Raw genomic sequence first — 22,021 nt, 5'->3', positions numbered from 1 at the left:
CAAAAAGAAAAAGACCAGAAACACAAGCATAACAAGAATAAAATATATCTAATACTTGCACATACTTGACTGGTGAACAATACAGTATACAAGGCACCAGTACTAAATCAGTAAATCAAACTCCACAGCTACTAAGACACCTATTCCAACATACCATATTATTAATATGACTAGATTTTTAGCCCGTTACATTAACGGGTGCTAGAATAGATGTGTAGACTTAGGCATTTCTTTCTCTTTTTTTCTGTCTGTCTTTCTTTATCTCTCCCTGCCCCCTTTCTTTTTTTCTTTCTGTCTTTATTTCTGTTTCTCTCCCTGGCCCCTTGTCTGTATGTCTTTCTTTCTGTATGTCTTTCTTTCTGTCTCCCTGCCCTTTGTCTATCTGGCTTTCTTTCTGTCTCTCCCCCTGTCCAGCAGCACCCATTCCTTGCTCCCCCTGTCCAGCAGTAGCTCTTCTAACTTCCTTATACCTCCCCCCTGTCCAGCAGCACCCCTTCCCTGCTCCCCCTGTCTAGCAGTAACCTTTCTCCCTTACTTTTACCTCCCCCCTGTCCAGTAGTACCTCTTCTCCCTTCCCTGCTCTCCCTGTCCAGCATCTGCTAGCCCTGGCAGCCTGGGGGCTTTTGTTAGGCCAGCTCGCCCTACATTATCAAAGTGGGACGGCCTAGCAAATGCTCCGTGGCTGTTTGATGAAGCCACGACTGCTGCCGCTGCTGGTCTAAGGGTGAGGGATGTTTCATCGTGTCCGCGAAGAATCTTACATGTCCAGTAGCCACACTGGCAACTCAGGGGCTGCCTCCTGCTCTGATTTCCTCTCCCTTTCAGCCTCTCCCTCCTAATCATTCCCCAGCTTAAGGCAGAGAGCCCTCCCTGCCTTCTGGCACTTAGTTACCTGCCACTGAATTTTCCAATGTAATCAGGGCTCAGCCATCCCCGGAGATCAGGGCAGGAAATCAGCTGAGGCAGGCACTGCACATGCGCGGGCACGGCACCACCAAGGCATGGACCCATGGAGTTTGAAGTGCACATGCACGCTAAGGGTATTATTATAGTGGATGCTACTAATTAAAGGAGTGTATTAATATCTTTTATTTGAATGGTAGCTGATATTATTTTAAAAACAGGGGGGAGAGTGTGGTGCAGTGGTTAAAGTTACAGCCTCAGCACCCTGAGGTTGTGGATTCAAACCCACACTACTCCTTGTGGCCCTGGGCAAGTCACTTAATCCCCCCCCCCATTGCCCCAGGTACATTAGATAGACTGAGAGCCCACCAGGACAGACAGAGAAAAATGCTTGAGTACCTGAATAAATTCATGTAAACCGTTCTGAGCTCCCCTGGGAGAACAGTATAGAAAAATTGAATAAATAAATAAATTTACTAACAATGCTTGCTAAGACTTTTACCATGCATTATCTACCACTGGGCCATTTTAGTAAGTTGAAAAGAGGATCTTAGATATTTACTGAACTCTTCAATTATTTTGAAAGGAAAATATCCCATCATCAGCCCACTCTCACTCTTTTACCCCTTCTTTTTCTCTCCTTTCTGAATCACCCTTCCATTTGTTTATCTTCTCTTCCTCTCTTATCTCTTGCACTTGTACTCATCTCTTCACTACCTCTATTTTGATACAGGTCACAATCTGTCCCTTGTCCTTTCTGCTTCAATCACCCCAGCACTAGCTCATCACCTCATCTTCGCTGTGCTTCCAGCCCTGTGTGTTCTTTCTGAAATCCCATACAATCACCATTTAGGAACAGACATGGGGAAGCCACTGCTTGCCCTGGGATCGGTAGCATGGAATCCTCTATAATAAAACCCTAAGCACGCATGTGCACTTACGATGTCATGATCCCTGCCGCCGTGATGTCTGATGCCTGCTGGCTTCCCGCACTGCCGGGACGCCTCTTCTCACCCCCGGACCAGGAAACGCAACAGCTGCAGTTTCATCTTGCAGCCGGGGGGCATTTGCTAGGTCGGCCCACTTCAATAATGTGAGGTGGGCCGGCCTAACAAAAGCCCTGAAACTGCCTGGGCTAGCGGATGCTGGACAGGTTGAGCAGGGAAAGGAGAAGGGGTACCACTGGACAGGGGGAGCAGGGAAGGGGTTCTGCTGGACAGGGGGGGAGGTAAAAGGAAGGGAGAAGGTATGCTGCTGGACAGGGGGGAGGTTAAACGAAGGGAGAAGGGCTGCTGCTGGACAGGGGGATCAGTGAAGGGGTGCTGCTGGACAGGTATTGATGGACAGGGGGAGCAGGGAAGAGGTGCTGCTGGACAGGGGGAGGTTAAACGAAGGGAGAAGGGCTGCTGCTGGACAGGGGGAGCAGCGAAGGGGTGCTGCTGGACAGGGGGGAGGTTAAAGGAAGGTAGAAGGGCTACTGCTGGACAGGAAGAGCAGGGAAGGAGTGCTGCTGGACAGGTATTGATGGTCAGGGGGAGCAGGGAAGAGATGCTGCTGGACACGAGAGAAGTAAAAGGAAGGGAGAAGGACTACTTCTGGACAGGGGGAGCAGGCAAGGGGTGGTAGTGAACAGCCGTGAAAAGAGAGAGACAGAAAGAAAGAAAGACAAACAGACAGTGGCCAAGGAGAGAAAGAAAGAAAGACAGACACACACATCTAATGTAACAGGCTTAAAGACTAGTATTATTAATATTTGGTTTCTGCCAGGTACTTGTGAGCCTGGATTGGCCACTGTTGGAAAAAGGGTACTAGGCTAGATTGGCCATTGGTCAGACCCAGTATAGGTATTCTTATGTTCAGTACAAAAAACTCAGCAGAAATGGTTTCCCAGGATGTACAAAACCCCATGTGCTAGTAACTATCTGTGTCGCTTTGTACAATTCACCTTATTTCTCTCGGCGACTAACAGTCAGTGTGTGCAAACATCATTAGCGTGTGCCAGCCATTAATAAATCACCCCCTAAAACTATAACAATAGTTATCAACAAGGGTTACCATTAAGCCATGTTGTTTTATCACTAATGTCTGCTATTTTAAAATATGTCCCATTTTATGTAATGCAATCTAGTTAGTATTAGTTAGGGTTAGCAGTAAAGTAACACATCTTAATCAGTGGTGTAGCGAGGCTGGGAGACGCCCAGAACTGTGGCACCCCTCTGCGCCCTCCTCTCTCCCTACCGCTCCTTCCACGCTCCCCACTCTCGCTCTCCCTTCCCACCACGTACCTCTGTAAATCTTCGCCAGCGCAAGTGGCTATCCCAGCATGCCGTTCGCACCAGCACTGGGTTTTCCCCTGACGTTACTTCCTGGCCCTGTGACCCAGAAGTGATTCAGAGGGGAACCAGGCTGGCATGAGCAACAGGCAGGAGACCTTGCTTGCGCTGGCAAAGATCTACAGAGGTACGGGGTGGGGGTGAGGGATGGCGCGAACGTGGTGGGGCAGGGTGGGGCAGAGAGGTGCCAGCACCTCTATCAAGATGGCGCCTGGGGCAGTCCAAACCCCCTCACTTACTACGCCACTGATCTCAATGGTAGCCCATGCTGATAACTTCACCCCTTAATGCTTCTTTTCTTCCAAATAACACACTAGATCTAGTAACTGTATTACTACTAGTAGTACAGATTCCAGAGATGTACTCTCAAGCAAACTCTCTCACAGATGTTTCCATATATGTCCTGAAGTTATAAGACTTATAATTTCTATTATAGTTGTAACACATGAAGAACATCACATTAACAGGATTCTCCTTTCATAAACGGCCCTAAATGAACACACTATAAACCTTAAAAAAAAAAATAAATCCTGAAGCTTGTTTGTAAACTGAACTACCTTGGCATATGTGGACTATAATAACAGTTCTTGAACAGGTACTTACTCTGGTGGGCAAGGCTCAGTATTACAGGCTCTTTGGTTTTCTGGTGGTTTACTGTCAGGGTCACAGTAATTGTTCTGCACAAGGGAATTGTCATCCAGTCTTTTACATACCACTTCTTGTCTCTGTATACCTTGAAAAAAAAATATTGCTATTATTTGACTGTATATTCAGTTCTACTGATTGACATTCTGATCCTACATGTACAATCAGCATCAAACAAAAAATAAAATCACATCACATTATAAATAGATTAATGTTTTATTGTCCTCCTATCATAAGTGACATGTGTCTAATGCCACGTAAGATTTTAGAACATTCTTCCCATACACAAAATCAAAACAACCAAAGTGGGAACAAACCACAGTATCAGGATAAAACAATTAGGTTTACTGTAAAAACAATTTTCTGTTTAATCTACTCTCAGTGTAGATTTTATTACCTTTCAAGCACTTGGATAAAATATACACATAATCATATCTTTGCATGTCAATTTATTCATGTATATTTTTAATTCTTTTTATTTTCATTGTCTCTTTTGAGGACTCCTGAGGAAGGCACTGTAATGCTGAAATGCAGACCATGTTGGATCCTGCACTGAAGAAAATTATCCTCCATATTTGGGGATTGTTTTTACAATAAATCTTATTGCTTTATCCTGATACTGTGGTTTGCTCATTAGTATGAGCTACTGTATGTACTAATGTCTAACTAAAGCTTTATTCAGTGCAAACTCCTTTCTACTCAGGGCACACAAAATTGTGTGCATAAGTTGAACTAACCTATACACAAAGCCTAGCATACTCTACAACAGTGGTCTCAAACTCAAACCCTTTGCAGGCCACATTTTGGATTTGTAGGCACTTGGAGGGTCTCAGAAAAAAAATAGTTAATATCTTATTAAAGAAATGACAATTCTGCATGAGGTAAAACTCTTTATAGTTTATAAATCTTTCCTTTAGCCTAAGTCTTAATAATAATATTGTCATTTATAGTTAAAGGGACATATGAGCAAGAAACTTTTGTGATTATGATAAACATACCGAGGGCCTCATAATACATGGCGGGCCACATGTGGCCCCCCGGGCTGCGAGTTTGAGACCACTGCTCTACAACATCAGACACCTGACAATACATCTTTCATTTTGAATGCTTTCAGTGATAACTGATATAAGACACTACAGCTAGAGTTACTAACATATGATACAGGTTCCTTTTTTTTTTTCATTTTCGCTGTGGGGAAACTAGCCATAATCATTTAAAAAAAAAAAAATGCCAATGGCATGTTGCATTTTTCTTGTAGTATCCTCTCTATGAAAACAAAAATTGAAGCCGCAAGAGTGTTGTAAGCAAATATTTATGTGTAAACGACTATGTATGAAGATTTATTTAAATCTAATATTAATGAATTGCAGAGAGGCTAATATGGCAGCTTTTAGGGTCAGCACTCCAAGGTCAGTGTTTCGTTTAAACACTGGCCATGGTGTTTGACATAATACTACTACTATTTATCACTTATATAGTGCTCAAAGGCGTACGCAGCACTGTACATTTTCACATTTCATAGATGATCCCTGCTCGGAAGAGCTAACCATCTTACTTGAACAGACAGACATGACATAGGGGTTGGGGATGGATGAGGTGAGAGGAGTCAGGAGTTGAAAGCACTCTCGAAGAGGTGGGCTTTTAACTGGGCCTTAAACACTGCCAGAGATGGAGTTTGTCATAGGTTATACTCACCCATTTAGCACCAGTTGATATCTGGATATTGGTGCTGAAAATCTGCCACTCTAATCTGGATAACGGCAATATTCAGTACTTAATAATAATAATAATTTATTTTTATATACTGCCATACCCAAGAATTCTAGGCGGTTCATAACAGTCAAGCTTAATACAAGCAATGCAAATGAATACATCAAATTAAAATGCATCTGAAAAATTTGGCGAAGTTATATAGAGAAAATACAAACAATTTAAAATAAAATAAAAAAAATATTGAATTAAAAGGTAAGATATATTAAGATACAAGCCTATTAAATAGTTGTGTCTTTATCTGTTTTCTAAAATCAAGATAAGAGGTAGCTTCTAACACGATTTTGGCAAGTACTTTTCTAAGGATAGCTAACCATTTTGATGTCTTAACTTATCTGGAGTCTTATCACTGGTCTCCAGATAAATCCCAGCTCTAAGCTTGGACCATCAGTACATGGGAGATGTATAGTGATTTTCAGCAGCATTATCCAGATGATGTATACATAGCCCTGGTCAGAAGGATTTATCTGGGTGGCAGGAGCATGTCCTTAAGCAATTTTTACAGCTGTAGGTTATATATAATTTTAAATAAAATAAATAAATAAATAATGAATTTTCTAGAAATGGATGTGCAAAAAAGATAGCTATATGTCACTGAGTTGTAGTTATGCTTACCTTCCTAATCCTGGAGCTCTCATTCACACAGCTGGACTATATTTAAAAAGATCAAATGGCAACAGGTTGTCTGGGGGCCTAATCTATGGTAGGCTAATGGTTCATGTCTAGCTCTCCCCCTTGTGCACTCTAAAATCATATAACCCTTTCTGCCAAGCCCCCTGGCCTCAGTGATTTATTGCCAATGAAACACTCTACAAAAGGTGTCATGACAACACCTTAGGAAAGTATTATGGTTGCCATGTTACTCTACTTGAATATTATTGTTTACTGAAAGTTTCTATACTTCTGCTAATGATTGGGGGAGTCAATTCTGAGTGGTTTATATGAGCTTCTGTAATGGTGTTACAATACATGAGTTTCTGTAGAAGTAAGGTGAAAAAACAAGTTGTGACTAACTTGACACATTTATAGTGTGTGCTGCTTTTATCAGGTCAGAGAAGAAACTATATTCTATGAGTTTGTCTATTTCTCAAAAGGACACTCCTTTAGCCACCTAAAATTAGCATACTTAAACAGAATTTTCAATATTCAAGAACGCTTCTGCTTTTGGTAGTGGTGCTACCATGTAAGGACTTCTCTTTACAAAAAAAAAAATCCCTGGTTTGAATGGATAACTTTGGGTGCCATATGCCTAAAATTATGTCTATAAGGGGAGGGGGGATTTGAGAAAGTCCAGGAGGCGGTGCTATTTGTGATTAAGATGATCAAACACACCTGCAAACCTATCTAATATTTATGCAAAGAACAACCCCCGTGCAGCCCAGTATGTAACACTTATTCTCACAAGTTGTTCACTGTACTCTGAAGTAGCTTTGTTAGGACTGTCCAACGAGGTAATTTAATTAAAAAAAAAAAAATTAAAAATTAAAAACAGAAAAATGTTGCTGTATTAGTTAGCAATATTAGCTTCCTCGGGATGGCTGTGATTTTTCAGCTAGGGGGTGTTTTCATCCTCTACCTACAGAAATATCAGAAGAGCCTCCAAAATCTAAACATACTGGACCCAATATTCATAAGAACTAGTCATCCAGGAGGCAACTCCTGATACTCAGAAAATTAGTGCTCAAGGTCCAGCCACTGCTTTTCAGTGGCATATGATTTTCAGTGGCATTTTTAGATAATGCCACTGAAAATCATATAATCATATACCACATAATGTAAGATATGTGGGTCTCCCAGCAACACTGATTCATTCTCTACAAGTTGTACAAAGCTCAACAATATGATTACTGTATGGATTACAAAAGTGCTTGTACAAACATGCGACACCTTTTATTAAGAAATTGCAACAGCTGTCTGCTGCACAAAGGTTTACATTTAAATTGTTATTGATGGTGAATAAGAGCATGTATCAAGAATCATGTCATTATCTCTCTGAAAATATTCACTGGAATGTACCAAGGTGGTCACTTCACTTGTAAGAATCTCTTATGTTGGTTGTGCCAAGTTTTAGAATCACTCGGCTGGAACAAATGCAAAAAAGGAGCTACACCAGAGTAGGCAGAATTGAATGGAACAGACTGCCTATGGTTTTCTGCCAGCAGAAGAATTTATCAGCATTTAAGTGTTTGTTGAAGCAGCATTTATTTACGCAGTCAAATGTTAGTAAGTCACAGCACTTTGGACTTTGACGCTTCTATTTGTTGTTTTTGTGACTATGTTTTTAATGTGCATTTTTTGTACCTCACGGGGCCAGATTACATACATACAAGGATACTGAGGGGAATTCTGGTAGCTCTGCTGGCTAACTTCTTCAATGCTTCTCTAGATGCAGGAGTGAAACTGGAGGACTGGAGAAGGGTGGATGTAGTCCCTCTACACAAAGGAATGGAAAAGGTCAAAAATGGACAAAAACTGGAAAAAGCACAAGGCAGTAAGAGGAGCCAAAAGAGACTACGAGGAAAAAATAGCCAAGGAGGCAAAAAACTTCAAGCCGTTCTTTCGATATATTAAGGGGAAACGACCCGTAAAGGAAACGGTGGGGCCGTTGAATGACCATGAATAAAGGGAGTGCTAAAGGAGGACAAAGCCATCGCTGACAAACTGAACACGTTTTTTGCGTCTGTGTTTATCAAAGAGGATATATGCAACATACCGGAAGCCGATAGGCTATACGCAGAAAACTGATGGGGTTGACGGTCAGTCTGGAAGAGGTATGCTGGCAGATTGATAGGCTTAAAAATGATAAATCCCCAGGACTGGATGGTATCCACCCGAAGGTAATCAAGGAACTGAAAGGGGCTATAGCTGAACTGCTTCAACTAACAGCCAATCTATCGATCAAATCGGGAAGGATTCCCGAAGACTGAAAAGTGGCGAATGTTATGCCGATCTTCGAGAAAGGTTCGAGGAGAGATCCGGGAAACTACAGACTGGTGAGTCTGACCTCAGTACCGGGAAAGATGGTAGAGGCACTGATAAAGGACCACATCATTGATCACCTTGATGGACACGATCTGATGAGGACCAGTCAGCACGGCTTCAGCAAGGGAAGATCTTGCTTGAACTCGCTGCACTTCTTCGAGGGAGTAAACAGGCAGATAGACAAGGGCGACCCATTCGACATTGTATATCTGGATTTTCAGAAGGTGCTCGACAATCTCCCGCATTAACGACTACTTCGAAAAATTGCAAGCCATGGAATCAAGGGTGAAATACTCATATGGATTAAAGACTAGTTGGCGGATAGGAAACAGAGAGTGGGGGTAAATGGACAATACTTAAATTGGAAAAGTGTCACCAGTGGAGTGCCACAGGGTTCGGTGCTTGGACTTGTGCTCTTCAACATATTTATAAATGACCTGGAAATTGGTACGACGAGTGAGGTGATAAAATTTACAGATGATAGAAGTTATTCAGAGTAGTGAAGACACAGAAGGATTGCGAAGACCTGCAACGGGAACTAAACACACTCGAGAAATGGGCCGCGACATGGCAAATGAGGTTTAATGTGGATAAGTGTAAGGTGATGCATGTTGGTAGCAAAAATCATATATACGAATACAGGATGTCCAGTGTAGTACTCGGAGAGACCCCCCCAGGAAAGAGACTTGGGAGTACTAGTTGACAAGTCGATGAAGCCATCCATGCAATGTGTGGCAGCGGCGGCGAAAAGGGTAAAAAAATGCTAGGAATGATTAAGAAGGGGATCACGGACAGATCGGAGAGGGTTATCATGCCGCTGTACTAGACTGACTCTCCTGCTTCCATGTGGTGGCAACCTCTTCCCTTCAGTGTGAGCCTGTGGATTTAAAGCGGAGCTGCACTGCGGCATGCTAAATGTAGAACTGTGAACACAAGTTCATAAAATTAGATGATGCATGTCAAATGTTTTCTCTTGTTTCTGTCACATCAGCCAGTTTTCTTTTTACATTTCCACCTCATGACTATAACACTACTGCTGAGTCTTGGACAGACCCCTTACTTATATTCTATATTAGCCTTAGGAAGCTAAGGGAGGGAGGGAGAGCTATCAAGCTCATCAGGATTGCCAGCTCCAGAAGGCCCTCAGGCTAGTCATAGGGATCAGCAGAAGAAAGCATTTTATGGTCTGCAAAGACCCAAGGGGCTTCCGGCTAATTTTAAAAGGATTTATGTAAAGTCTTTCTACTAGTTGTTAGAAGCTTTAAATAACCACAGGCAATTTAGCTGTGTGATATCCCTAAGTGATTCATTAATTTAAACCTTCTCAGATTAAAGTCAGATACATTACTCTACAAGGCTATCCATAAGAACTATGGATTTTTTAACTTCAGTAAAAACATCCAAAAATTAATGACATAAAAACACACCTCAGATTTCTAGGATGCTACTAATTCAGATTTACCAGCTCAGGAGAAGTCTGAAAATTAGATTATGTCCTGGAGTGATAGCTTTCTCTTCTTTTATTCTTCCCTTTGTGTAGCAGTGAGAATAAAGATGAAGGGGACCATTTACTAAAGCACACCCAAAATGTATGCTACTGCGGGCCATTTATTTCAATATTTATTAAAGGATGTTAAGCCTTTAGCAAATCCTAAATTAACAGCTCTACTGAGGCCAACCTCCCCCTTAGAAAAAGCCATTTGTGGCCTGAAGTAACTCCCCCTAAGAAAGAATATTTTTCCCCACCCGTAAAGCAGACACCTGCCTCTAACTGGAAATCGATAACAGAAGTATCAACAGGTCCTCAGCCCTACTGTCCTTCATCCTTTCCTGCCTGAGCATTTAGAGGGGTTCCCAAGCTCCCAAACATCCCTCCCTCTTGCAACACCCAGCTATCTCAATGCTAATGGTTAAAGTGGCAATTTCTACTTGCTCCTGCCCTGCTTCTTGCAAGGTGTCAAATAGTGCCAATTGACCTGATGCATGCCATGAAACTTCTGGGGACTCTCTAATCTGGGCATGTGCTCATTCTGGAGAGAGCTGTGCTTACTGGGGGCTGGGGAAGGGAGACTTACTTTGCCTTGTGGATGGTCCTTTCTAGGGATGCAAGTGCATTAGCTTGCTGATGCTATGAAAAACGTTAACTACATCTTCTGCCAAGTTCCCACCCCTCTCTGGCTTCTTCACAGGCTGACAGAAAAATGTTTAACGTGCACATCAATTTTAAATGATTAACTGTTTTATTAAATTATGGGCACAAGATTATACACTCCCATTTCCTACTTCTACTCAGTCCTCTATTACCTGGGAAAACTGGCTTTTCAACTCCAGCTGTAGGTGGGTGAACCAAGGTCCAGATGTAATAAAGCCAGCGATCGCATTTGCCCACCTGATGCTGAAAACGGCTCACTGCGTGGTTTTCTGCATGATCGCTCATTCCCAAATCCCACCATGCAAATAAGCTCATTAATATTAAAAATGCCATGTAAACTAGTAGAGTGATTGATGCTCTAGCATGGCTTCCTGATGCACTAAAAAAAGTGATCGCTTTTAGCGATCCAAAAGAAGCAACTGGTCAAGACCAGTCGCTTACCAGTTTAGCCCTTTTTTTTTAATGGGCACAGATGCTGTGTATGTTACACTTGCACAATTTATTTATTTCTTTAGTTTAAAAATTTATGAATCGCTTAAATCTAAGCGAAGTACAAAACATTTACATCCACAATTTCAAGAACAAACAAACATTATAAAATGCAATAAACAAATAAGACAATCTTCCTCACAAATTTCCTTAATACAGAATGCTTTAAATTTAAAACAAATAATAACCACAGGGTTAGAGAAAGGCATCCACAATATCTGTCCCATTAGAAAAAAAGCACACATACCCCCGCCGATGACGGCCCTCTCTGAATACCCGGCACTGCGAACTGACCCGCCCCCACGCTGCAGCGAAAACAGCAGTATGAATGCCCACTTCCTCCTACCACGCCGGCGCCCCCTCCCGCAAAAGAAAATTGGCAGGAGGTATGACCACTCCCTCCTGCCAACAGAGAACCTCCCTCTTCCCCACAAAAAAAGCATTGGTGAGAAGGAAAATGGGAAGGAATTTCTCTGAAATTTTGGCCCTTATCAGCAGAGCAATGGGAAGGACAGTGGCAATAGAGATTTGATGTTGTTTAATGAGTAGGAGGAATGAATCCTTAGTAATACTGTAAACAATGAAAAAGTTTAAACTTTTCTTCACTTGAAGAGGAATGCAAATCCCTAACTTGTGTACTTGTCCAGCTTCCCCAACACCACATATTCCAGTATCTCTTTCTCCCTTCCATCCCATCCCACACATGTGGCAATCCTCCAACCTTAAGGATGCATTAGCGATCAAGACAGCCTGCTTCCAGCCAATCACAGAAGCCTTCACCTTTCTGCATCCCATTTACACAGGAACAGGAAGCTGCAGCAGAGGGAAGGCTTCTGGGGCCAACAGGAAGAAGACTGACCTGATCACTGGCACTGCTAGACGTTTGGTGGACTGCAGTGTAGGACGCAGGGAGATAAGGAAGAGAGAGATACCAGGCCATGTTTGATTGTTTGTTTTTTTGGGGGGGTATAAATGATAAAAGTCATCTGCTTCAGAAATAAAATGTGCTATTTATTATGGATTTTGATGTGCTGAATTCAAATATGATAATCAAAACAGCTGTTGCTGTTTCCGATAAATTTAGGGCTCCTTTTAAAAAGCTGTGGTAGAGGTTTCTACCATGGGCCAGTGAGGTAAATGATCTAGCACTAATAGAATTCCTATGAGCATTGGAGCACCTACCTTGCAGGCCCACGGCAGACATCTCTACCACAACTTTGTAAAAGCCAGCATTAGTTTTTCATTTTATGTATCTGTATACTGTTTAGATCAGGGGTGTCCAACCTGTGGCCCGAGGGCCGCATGCGGCCCCGTGAAGTATGGTTGAAGATGATGCAGTGTTTTCCTCTGCTGCCCCTGGGTATTTACCATCTTGCTGGCTCCCTCCTCTGTCTTGCTGCAGCGTTTGCGTGTTTGTGCGGCCCCAGAAAATTTTTTTTCAGCCAATGCGGCCCAGGGAAGCCAAAAGGTTGGACACCCCTGGTTTAGATAGTATAGTTTCAATAAAAAAATATAAACCCAGTCTTTTCATCTGTGTATGGATGCTTTGTTTACATGATAATATTTGACTTGTCCTCTTTATTTATATCTTTAAAAATCAGCCAAAAGATTAAATATATAAACCACCCGATATTCAAGGCTATTTATCTGGCCAGAAACGGACGCTGACCGGTTAAATAGCATGTAACCAGCCAACCACAAATATTCAGTACAAGATAACTGGTTATCTTCATTGAATATTCATAGTTAGTGGCTAAAAGTTATCTGGCTATATTGTGTGATAACCAGCAATATTAGGCACTGACTGGCCAAGTTTAGCAGCCAAGCCAGGTGGGTAAATAGCAGGCCTATCTTTGGCTATTATTAACTTAACTAGTCAGCGCTGAATATTGACTTGGTCAGTAAAGTTAATGCCGGCCAAAAAAAACTCTGAATATTCAATACTGGTCACTGAAAATGGCCTGACATTGGATATCTGGAGTCAGCGCCAACCACGGGAGTTACACAGCCTGCCTCCCATGGTCTGAATATCGGGACCAAAACTTATTATGTAGAAAAGACACATATGTATTATGTATACATGTACCTTATACTTTAATTCTTATTTAGTGCCTATTTTGCACTTCTTGGCTTGCCTCTTATATTCATGAAATGGAGCATTTCTTCTTAAAGTCCAGCCCATTTGCCCTTATAATATGGCTCCATTTCTGCAATGTCATTGTGAAATTGTTCACCATGTTTCTCACCCACTGCTTCATAGCTGAGTGGAAAAAAATGTAGACGAGAGTGCAAAAAATTCTACCAACTGCTTATAGTTGTCTACCTTGTTATTTCCAAGAAAATTTGTTGCCACTAACTGGAAGGCTTTCCATGCTGTCTTTTCTTTGCCATGCAGTGCACAATCACATGTATTATCTTATAAAAGCTGACAAATCTGAGGACCCAGAAAGACACCTTTCTTTATCTTAGATTCAAGGACATTGACATTTGCCATGGAGGCACTTAAAAACTGCGTTTGTCTTGTCCATGGCTTTGACAAAGTTGTTCATTGGACCCAGCTTGATATATGAATGTGGTAACAAAATCTTCTTTGATTCAACAAGTGGTGGATGCTGAACACTTGTCCTCTAAGTCTCCAATGATTGTGTAGGTGGCCAGTATCTCTTGATGTAGTGGGAATCTCTTGCACAACTATCCCTTTGACAGAGGAAACAGAAGTACTTTGTATTATCCAGTCTTCAGACAAAGCAAGAGAGCAACAACCTTCATGTCACCATAAAGTTGTCACTGATCCTGGTCAGAGTTTATGCACCTCAAAAGTTGTTTCATGTTGTCTTAGGTTTCCTTCATATGAAGTACCTGACCAACTGGAATTGATGGCACAACATTACCTTAATGGTGCAAAACAGCTTCATGTCTCATTTTCGATGAATCAAAGAATAGTATCCATTCATCTGATGCTGCCATTAGACCATCAATATTGTTGCAGACTATAAGTTCACATTACATGAAGATCTTTATGATGAGCATAGAACACATGAACCCTAACATCATCTTCCAAGGGATTTCACTACTGTAATCTGGAGCTCAACAGCTCTGTTTTACTCTTAGGTAGTTCCAAATCCCTGACAAGGCCATTCATTTAACCTTGTGTTATGTGGTGTGGTTCAAATCAGGAGGATGGGAGTAAATCTGGATCATGTGACATTAATGGCTCAGGACTAGAACGTTCATCCTCTTCCTCTTTTTGTTGAACTCAAGTGAGAATGATTCTAGTGCATGAGAAACCAGTAGTCATTTTCTCTGGGGTTGGTGGGATGTTATGATACTGCACATTTTCCAACTGGAGGCACCATGCAGAAGTGATAATTGTTGATATGATCTGTTGGCTCTCTCCAAATTATCGGCACTATAACAGGACAGTCAGGTTTTAGGATAGAGTTCAGAACGGAAGCAGAATTTATTTCACTGTTAAGTGAGATGCATGGAGATTAAACAGTGGCTACATTGCTCCAATTGTGTCTCTAGATTTTAGTTCTGCCTTTGATCTGGTCCACCACACACTTCTACTACAGAAGTTATTATCTCTCAGCATAACTGGTGTTCTTCTTGCCTGATTTTCCTCTTTTCTGCATGATTGTTCCTTTAAGGTGTCATCATCTCTATCAGCTTCCAACTCTCTTTCCTGTGGGATTTCACAAGGCTCTATTTTATCACCTACTTTGTTTAACTTGTTCCTTAGACCCCTAGCCCTACTTATTCAAGACCATGGCATAAGCGCTTATAACTATTCTCCTGGTTCACTATGCAACATCTGACAGTTTAGATTTAGAACTTCAACCCCTTCAAACCTGTCTAGAAGATGTATCCATCTGATTTTATGACCATCAACTTGTTTTAACCTGTCAAAGACCACTATATGTTGGATTACTGGCCACAACCCTTTTCCATCTCTTACCATTGTTCTATTTGGTCTGCCCGGCTCTATATATCTGGAGGTTACCTTAGATTCAGAACAATCCTTCTCTCTGCATTAAATACCAGCTTTCTTTACTCTCTATCAAATCTGGTCCATAAGAAATACCTTAATTTTTGAAGTATTACATACCTTGAGCTTTGCTTTTAGAACTTTGTGTCTTGACTATTAAGGTGTCGTTTACACAGGTATAATGCAAACTAACTTAAATCATCTACAATCTTTCCAAAACATAGTATTTGCTATGTAGAACTAAAAGAAGTGATCATGTCTCCCCCTTATTCCAGCGCTTCTACTTGTTACCCATTGTATTCAGAATTAAGTATAAGATGCTCATAAAGGACTTCATACAGGCATTCCTGATTATTTGGCTTCTCTCATTATTCCTTATGTCCCAGCTCATTTTCTGAGACCTATTAATGACCATAGATTGGTTCTTCCTGACCCTTCTACGAGGCAGAACTGGTTGGGAAATCACAAGAAATAGTGCCTTTTTCCATTTAACTCCCTCCATTTGGAATAATTTTCTGTTGTGATTTGAATTTTCTTATGCTAAACTTCAGAGTGACCCTGAAAACACATTTTTAAAATATTGCTTTTAGGAGATCACTAGTATCCTAGACAGGTAGACCTTACTGTTGCTCGTATTACAACCGAGTAAACTATTGGACAGGATACTGTGTTGTTATTGTCAGATCTTGAATGGACTCTTTGTATGATTGTGTCTTTCTATGGTTTAGTGGAGTTTTTCTCCTTTTATTCTGATTCTGTAGTTCTATGTTGTAAACTGCTTTAACTTGTTTTACAACAAGGCAGTACCGGTATATTAAGTTTACCATAAATGATAATGTAATGTATTTAGGGGTGTCAAAACAAAAGTGTAAAAGCTTTACAACTTTTGATGAACTCAGCAGCAAGATTGATCTCTGGACAGCCCATATTACACCTGTTTTGAGACAACTGCATTGGCTTCTGATTCAACAGAGGATACAATACACAGTATTATCAAAAATCCATCAGACTGTGTATCGTGTAGCTCCTGCCTGTTTTCATGATTTGTTGGCAGTATATCATCCAAGAAGGGTATTAAGATCTGAAGGTAGGATGAGATTGTCAGAAGACAAACTAGTAAGGATACTTCATGCAAAGATAAGCGATTCCATGTTTTCAACAGCCGGAGTAAAATTCTGGAATGCCTTACCGGGGCAAATAAGCTTATGTGCTTGCTGATAGAGCAGTTAAAGAAAATATTAAATACACAGTTGTTTACAAGTACTTTTATGTGAGGGAGTGAGGGAATGAGAAGGTAACAGACTGTACAAGGACTATGTATGTTGCTTTGGAAACCGCCTAAATTTTAGGTGGGGTATACATTTTTTTAATAAATAAATTTCCTTTTCCTGTTCAGCCACTGGTGAAGATTGTTACACAAGAATTGCAGCATATGTGCAGGGTCCAGCTCTTATCCTGATAGCCAATTCTGCAATCAAAATAAAAGTGGTAGGCTTTCTTAACACAGCAGTTATACTCTACTTTTGATGCAAAAATCACTTCATCACAAACATAGCCAAAGTTATTTGCATTGTTCAAACAAGTACACAATATCCCTTTGGCTAAACAGAAACACTGACAGATAAGAAAGCACAACACTATATGGTCTCTGGAGCTCATATAAGGAAATTTGCTCAGCAGAATGATAGAAACTGAGTTGTAGTTGCATCATCCATGACTTCTACGAATAATACAATGCAATTCATAATCACATATAATGCAATATCACATTCCAATTGCATCACTGTTTTGCTTACAAAGCAAGTATTGTTCAAACCCAGCTGTAGATATTTTTATTGCTTTACAAAATAATGCATATCCATCAAAAAGAGGTTGCAGAAAATGGAATTACAAACTCATTTCAGTAAATCACATAAGCAATCCATTTAGTCCACTTCACGAAAACTGGTGTTACATAGAAAGAAGAAAATACTCTACCCTGGGTCCACCTTAAATCCTGGTTGTCCACTGGTGAGCCGAGACGGGAGAGATCCCTACTTTCCTGAGGTTACTGTGGAAACTCATAGTGGCCATTTTTTTCAGTGAGATTTGTGAGCTAGTGACCCTGTCTCCAAAAAAAGGAAAGGGCTGAAGAAGTACCTAGCTGGGAGAGGGGGAGAGAAGTAGAGAATTACCGTATTTTTCGCTCTAAAAGGCACACTTTTTTCCCCATAAAAATTGGTTGGAAATAAGGGTATCTTATACACCCCCCCCACCCCCCCGACATTAATTCCTTCGATGGTCCAGCACTGTAGGGCATGAGCTTTCAGCCTCCTGTCCTTTCCTCCGGCTTTCCTCCACAGCTGTCTACATGCTTACACTCGGCGACGCTCCATGGAGGAAGAGTTGCTGAAGCACATCTCTTCAGCTTCCTGTTTTTAGCACCAGCGGGGGAAGGCAGCATAAAAAAGTTTTCAGCTCCAGCGGTGCTATAAAAAAAAGGAGAAGGACCTCTGACGGTGCAGAGGTTAAATACCGCCACTGCCCTGCTTCAAACGTGAGGACTCCCCCGGACATTAGAACTGGGAAAGAGCCAGCGAAGCAGCAACATCTCTCTTCAGGGCCCTTCCTCTGGCTGACTCCCTCCTGCCCTTTCTTCCAGCTGACTCCCATGGTGCAGGACAAGGCAGCATCAGAGTCAAAGCGGTGCAGAAGGCAGGTGCGAGCCTTTTGCTTCCTGCCTTGTCCTGCGCCGCGGCAATCAGCTGGAGGAAAGGGTAGGAGGCTGAAAGCTCCTGCCCTACAGCCCTGAACTGTGCAAGGAATTGAGGTAAAGGGGGGGGGGGGGGCCCTGCCTGCCTGTCCAGGTGTTAGGGCTCTGTGTGGGGGGGACCCTGCCGGAGGGGCCCTGCCTGCCATCCACCAGACCACTAGGCCTGCCTGCCTAACACCAGGCCACTAGGCCTGCCTGCCTGCCTGTCACCAGACCACTAGGCCTGCCTGCCTGCTACTAAGCCTGCCTGCCCTGTTCCTGCCTGACCTGTGCCCTGCCCCTGCCCTGTGCCCTATCCCAGCCAGCCCTGTGCCCTGCCCCGGCTTACCCTGTGCCCTGTCCTGGTCTGCCCTGTTCCAGCCTGCCCTGTCCTGGCCTACCACTAGACCACCATAGGAAGGACAGGGTACAGAGTCTGGCAGGGAGAGGGGGACAGGGTGCAGAGCCTGGCAAGGAGTGTGGGGTTGGGTGCAGAGCCTGGCAGAAAGAATTTAGTTTAGAATGGTTTTTTTTCTTATTTTCCTTCTCTAAATCTAGGGTGCATCTTATGGTCAGGTGCGTCTTATGGAGCGAAAAATACGGTATTCCTCCAGCCTTAAAAGCCAGCCCCTTTCAACCCCAATCAAAGGAAGACCTCAGTGGGGATTGTGACCCAAAACCACAAAAAGGGGTAAAGGCAGTACCAGTTGGTACTAGAGAGACTCTAGGACCCTGGGGAAACCAAGGAGCAGGCAGACCTAAATCCTATAGTAAAAGGAGAGAAGGAAATTCATTCCCTGTGAACCCTAAGCAATCTCCTGAGGGTGAAGTTGAGCCAATTCCATAGGGTGAAGTTGAGCCAATTCCATTTATGGAACAAAATGAAATGCTACAGAATCCACCAATAGTAGAAGATTAACCCATGGAAGTGGGTGGGGAATGGGTGGAGAAAGCAGAGAGAGCTGTTAGGAGAAACATCCCAGAGAGGAGAAAGGCAGAGCCAGAAATGTATGAAGATGAACCGATGGAAATATATGAGCCAGAGGGGGAACAAGAAGCTGAAATATATAGCCTGATGGAGATGAGCCAAAAACTTCCTATGGACATTGAATAACTTTAATGAACAGCCTGGAGGTAATGTTGGAAGAAAATACAAGCAGCATATAGTGTTTTATAAAGCAGTGGTTGAGCAGGAGCGCTATATACTTTTTTGTTGTTTATTTGTTTGTTTTACAGTTTCAAAACTGAAAGTTTGGCTGCCAAGGAAGAACTTGGGAGGACCTGACTAACACAGGAGTTTAAGGTGGTGTTCTTCCCATTCCCCATTTCAGTTTTTGCTAAGATATTTGTTTTTGGTTTGTTTGTTTTTTTTAACCTGAACTTTACTGAATGTTCCCTAGGAGAGAAAGGAAATAAATCAGCAGTGCTGTACTGAACTGAAGCCCATAGCAGTGCTATATCCTACTAGAGAAAAGAAACGTATAGTATGAGAAACTGTTTGGAGATGGTGTCAAATCTGCCCGACAGACTTTGATTACGTTGTGGCTCAGAAAAGCTGAATTTAAGGGGCAAAATAGGATTTTCTGCGGGGGGGAGGGGTTTGGGGGGGTTCAAGTATTTTGGTGATAAGAATTCCCTGTTGCTTTCTGTTACCTGGGATTAAATAAAGAAGTATTGTTTTGAGAACAGCTGACTGAGAGACTCTCTGATATTGCCGCCCAACCCCAGCAGGATGCTGTAGGGGCGTGACTAGGCGACCGCCAAGCCTGGGGCATTCGACAGGCTGTACAGGCAGGAGCAATAAGGGGATCAATTCTGCCCTGACTAACCCTGCTGGACCACCAGAGTCTAAGGTAGTCCCGAGGGGAGGCCTACCCTGGCTCCCCGAGGAAGGGGGTGCATGGTGATTGCACAGACAGCTATCAGCCGGGACAAGACCTGACACCTCCCTTGGGGGAGGAAGAGATCGCTCTTGTCGCAGCTCAACTCACCACTGGAACACCAGGATTTAAAGTGGACCTGGGGAGATGCCAGCACTGGATTTGGGAGGAGGAGACTGGAATATAAACCGAGACTCCCAATTTTGGGCTAAAAATCTCGGTTTATATTCGAGTATATATGGTTTAATTTTAGCCCCACAAAAATGATCATCATTCTTCTCAAAGTAAGTTTTATAACCAATGTCTTATCACTCTCATTTGTAAAAAGTTACTAAGCAGTCAAATCAACCTCAGATTACACTAACTAATTCACCCCCTGTTCTGTAGAAACTGTCTTCTTATTAAGTACATAATAGTGCTGCCTGATTCAGGAAAAAAAAATTCAATTCAATTTTCCTGCCCAATTGGGTGTTTTGTTTTGGGTTTTTTTCAAACATCCTGGTGGGTTTATTTTATAGCCTCTTCACCCCCTTTGCCTTCTCCTAACCACACTGGTGCTGTGATGTAAACAAACAAAAAAGACTTTTCCTCTCTGTTAAATCCTAGCTTACATTTGCGGTCTAACACCAGCTCTGGCAGGATACGCATTTCAAATCTGACATATTGTAATCACAAAACAGAAAATAAAATTAGTTTTTCTACCTTTTGTTGGCTGGTCATTATTCAAATCTTGTTGGTCCCAGGCTCTGGTTGTCTTCTGATAACTTGCTTTCCAGGGTCTCCTTCTTTCTCCATGCTAACCATCCATCTTCTATCTCTGTCATCCCCTTCCATTCCCTTCCCTCCCCCGGAGGTCTGGCATCTTTCCTTTTTTTGTCTCCATCCACAGATCCACCTTTTCTCAACTACCCTTTCATCCAGCATCTCTCCCTCCTTCCCCCACCACCCCAGTATCCACCATATCTCCCTTTCTTTTCCCAACTACCCTCCTCTCCAGTATCTCTATCCCCCCTCCACACCAACCCTTGTGCCAACTTCTCTCCCTTTCTGTTCCTTCCCTCCCTAAATCCCATTGTCCATCATCTCTCTCTCTCTCCTCTGTTTTTAGACTCATTATTTCTTCTCCCCCAAATTCCATCATATGCACGTTTCTTTGAACCCCCCCTTCCCTCTGTGTACTTCTACACCAGGGGCCCCTCTCCCCTGAAGGTCTGTTCCTCCCGAAGGACTGCACACCCCTCCTCCCCGGAAGGCCTGCATGTTCCCCCTGGCCTCCCGTGCACCATTTACCTAATATCAGCAGCCTGCAGAGAAGATCGCCGGTGCTAGCGAACTTTGCAAGCTGCCATAGGTCTTCAGAGGAGGGGTGGGACCGCGGCAGAGGAAACAGCTCCGAAGACCTATGACAGCTTGCAAAGATCGCTAGCACCGGCAATTTTCTCTGCAGGCTGCTGATATTAGGTAACTGGCGCTCGGGAGGCCAGTGGAGAAGTCGGACACCAGCGGGAGACCAGGGGGGAAATCAGACATCAGCACTTCCTATCTGACCCTTCCCCATCGCCCTCTAAAGCAGGTGCGGCAGTGGTCGGTCAGCAAGAGGCAGCGCTGCTGCTTCTGCTTTAGGGGGCGAGGGGGGAGGGTTGGTTACCGAATCGGAAGGCTGATTTATTTTTTTTTTTTTAATCTATTCAAATTGATTCACCCGAAGTGAATCGGTGATCCGATTCGAATCGTGAATCAGGCAGCACTAGTACATAACAATTAAAAAGAAATATTGATGCAACATTTGCTAAACCCAAGGTATCTTTGACATTTTCTCTATAAGGACTTAGGTGAAAGCAAATATACAGGAGAAAAACTAGGGAAGCGCAAGTTCCTTGCTCTGTCAGAATTCTCAATCATTTCTAATTTCACATGAAGACTAAGAGAGTCTTTAATTGCTGAAACCAATATTGCTTGCAGATTAGCTACTTGTGTTTCCACGCCCTGTAAACATTTATCCAAAACTAAAATATTTGAATACACCTTCACAAATTCATCAACAACTTTGGAAATTGCAGAGCTCCAAGAGTCAACCAATTTCTACATCTTCTCCATACGCTGATTTAAATCCTACAAGTCTTATAATGTAATCTCTTGCAAGTCCCC

At 42.6% G+C, this 22,021-nt stretch overlaps 1 protein-coding gene across 5 annotated transcripts in view; it reads right to left on the bottom strand.

Annotated features, from left to right (window-relative positions):
* Window positions 1-22,021, bottom strand: part of ADAMTS6 (ADAM metallopeptidase with thrombospondin type 1 motif 6) — a 662,036-nt gene that overhangs the window by 59,771 nt on the left and 580,244 nt on the right. For all 5 annotated transcript variants that reach the window (XM_033930281.1, XM_033930272.1, XM_033930267.1 and 2 more), the window contains one exon: window positions 3,840-3,969. In XM_033930281.1, the coding sequence (XP_033786172.1) occupies window positions 3,840-3,969 (130 nt within the window). The remainder of the gene's footprint in view (window positions 1-3,839; window positions 3,970-22,021) is intronic.

Source organism: Geotrypetes seraphini, chromosome 1 (genome assembly GCF_902459505.1).
Source record: "Geotrypetes seraphini chromosome 1, aGeoSer1.1, whole genome shotgun sequence".
Classification (NCBI taxonomy): Eukaryota; Metazoa; Chordata; class Amphibia; order Gymnophiona; family Dermophiidae; genus Geotrypetes; species Geotrypetes seraphini.
Note: the sequence above shows the minus strand (reverse complement) of the source record. Positions and strands in the feature narration are given on the sequence as shown.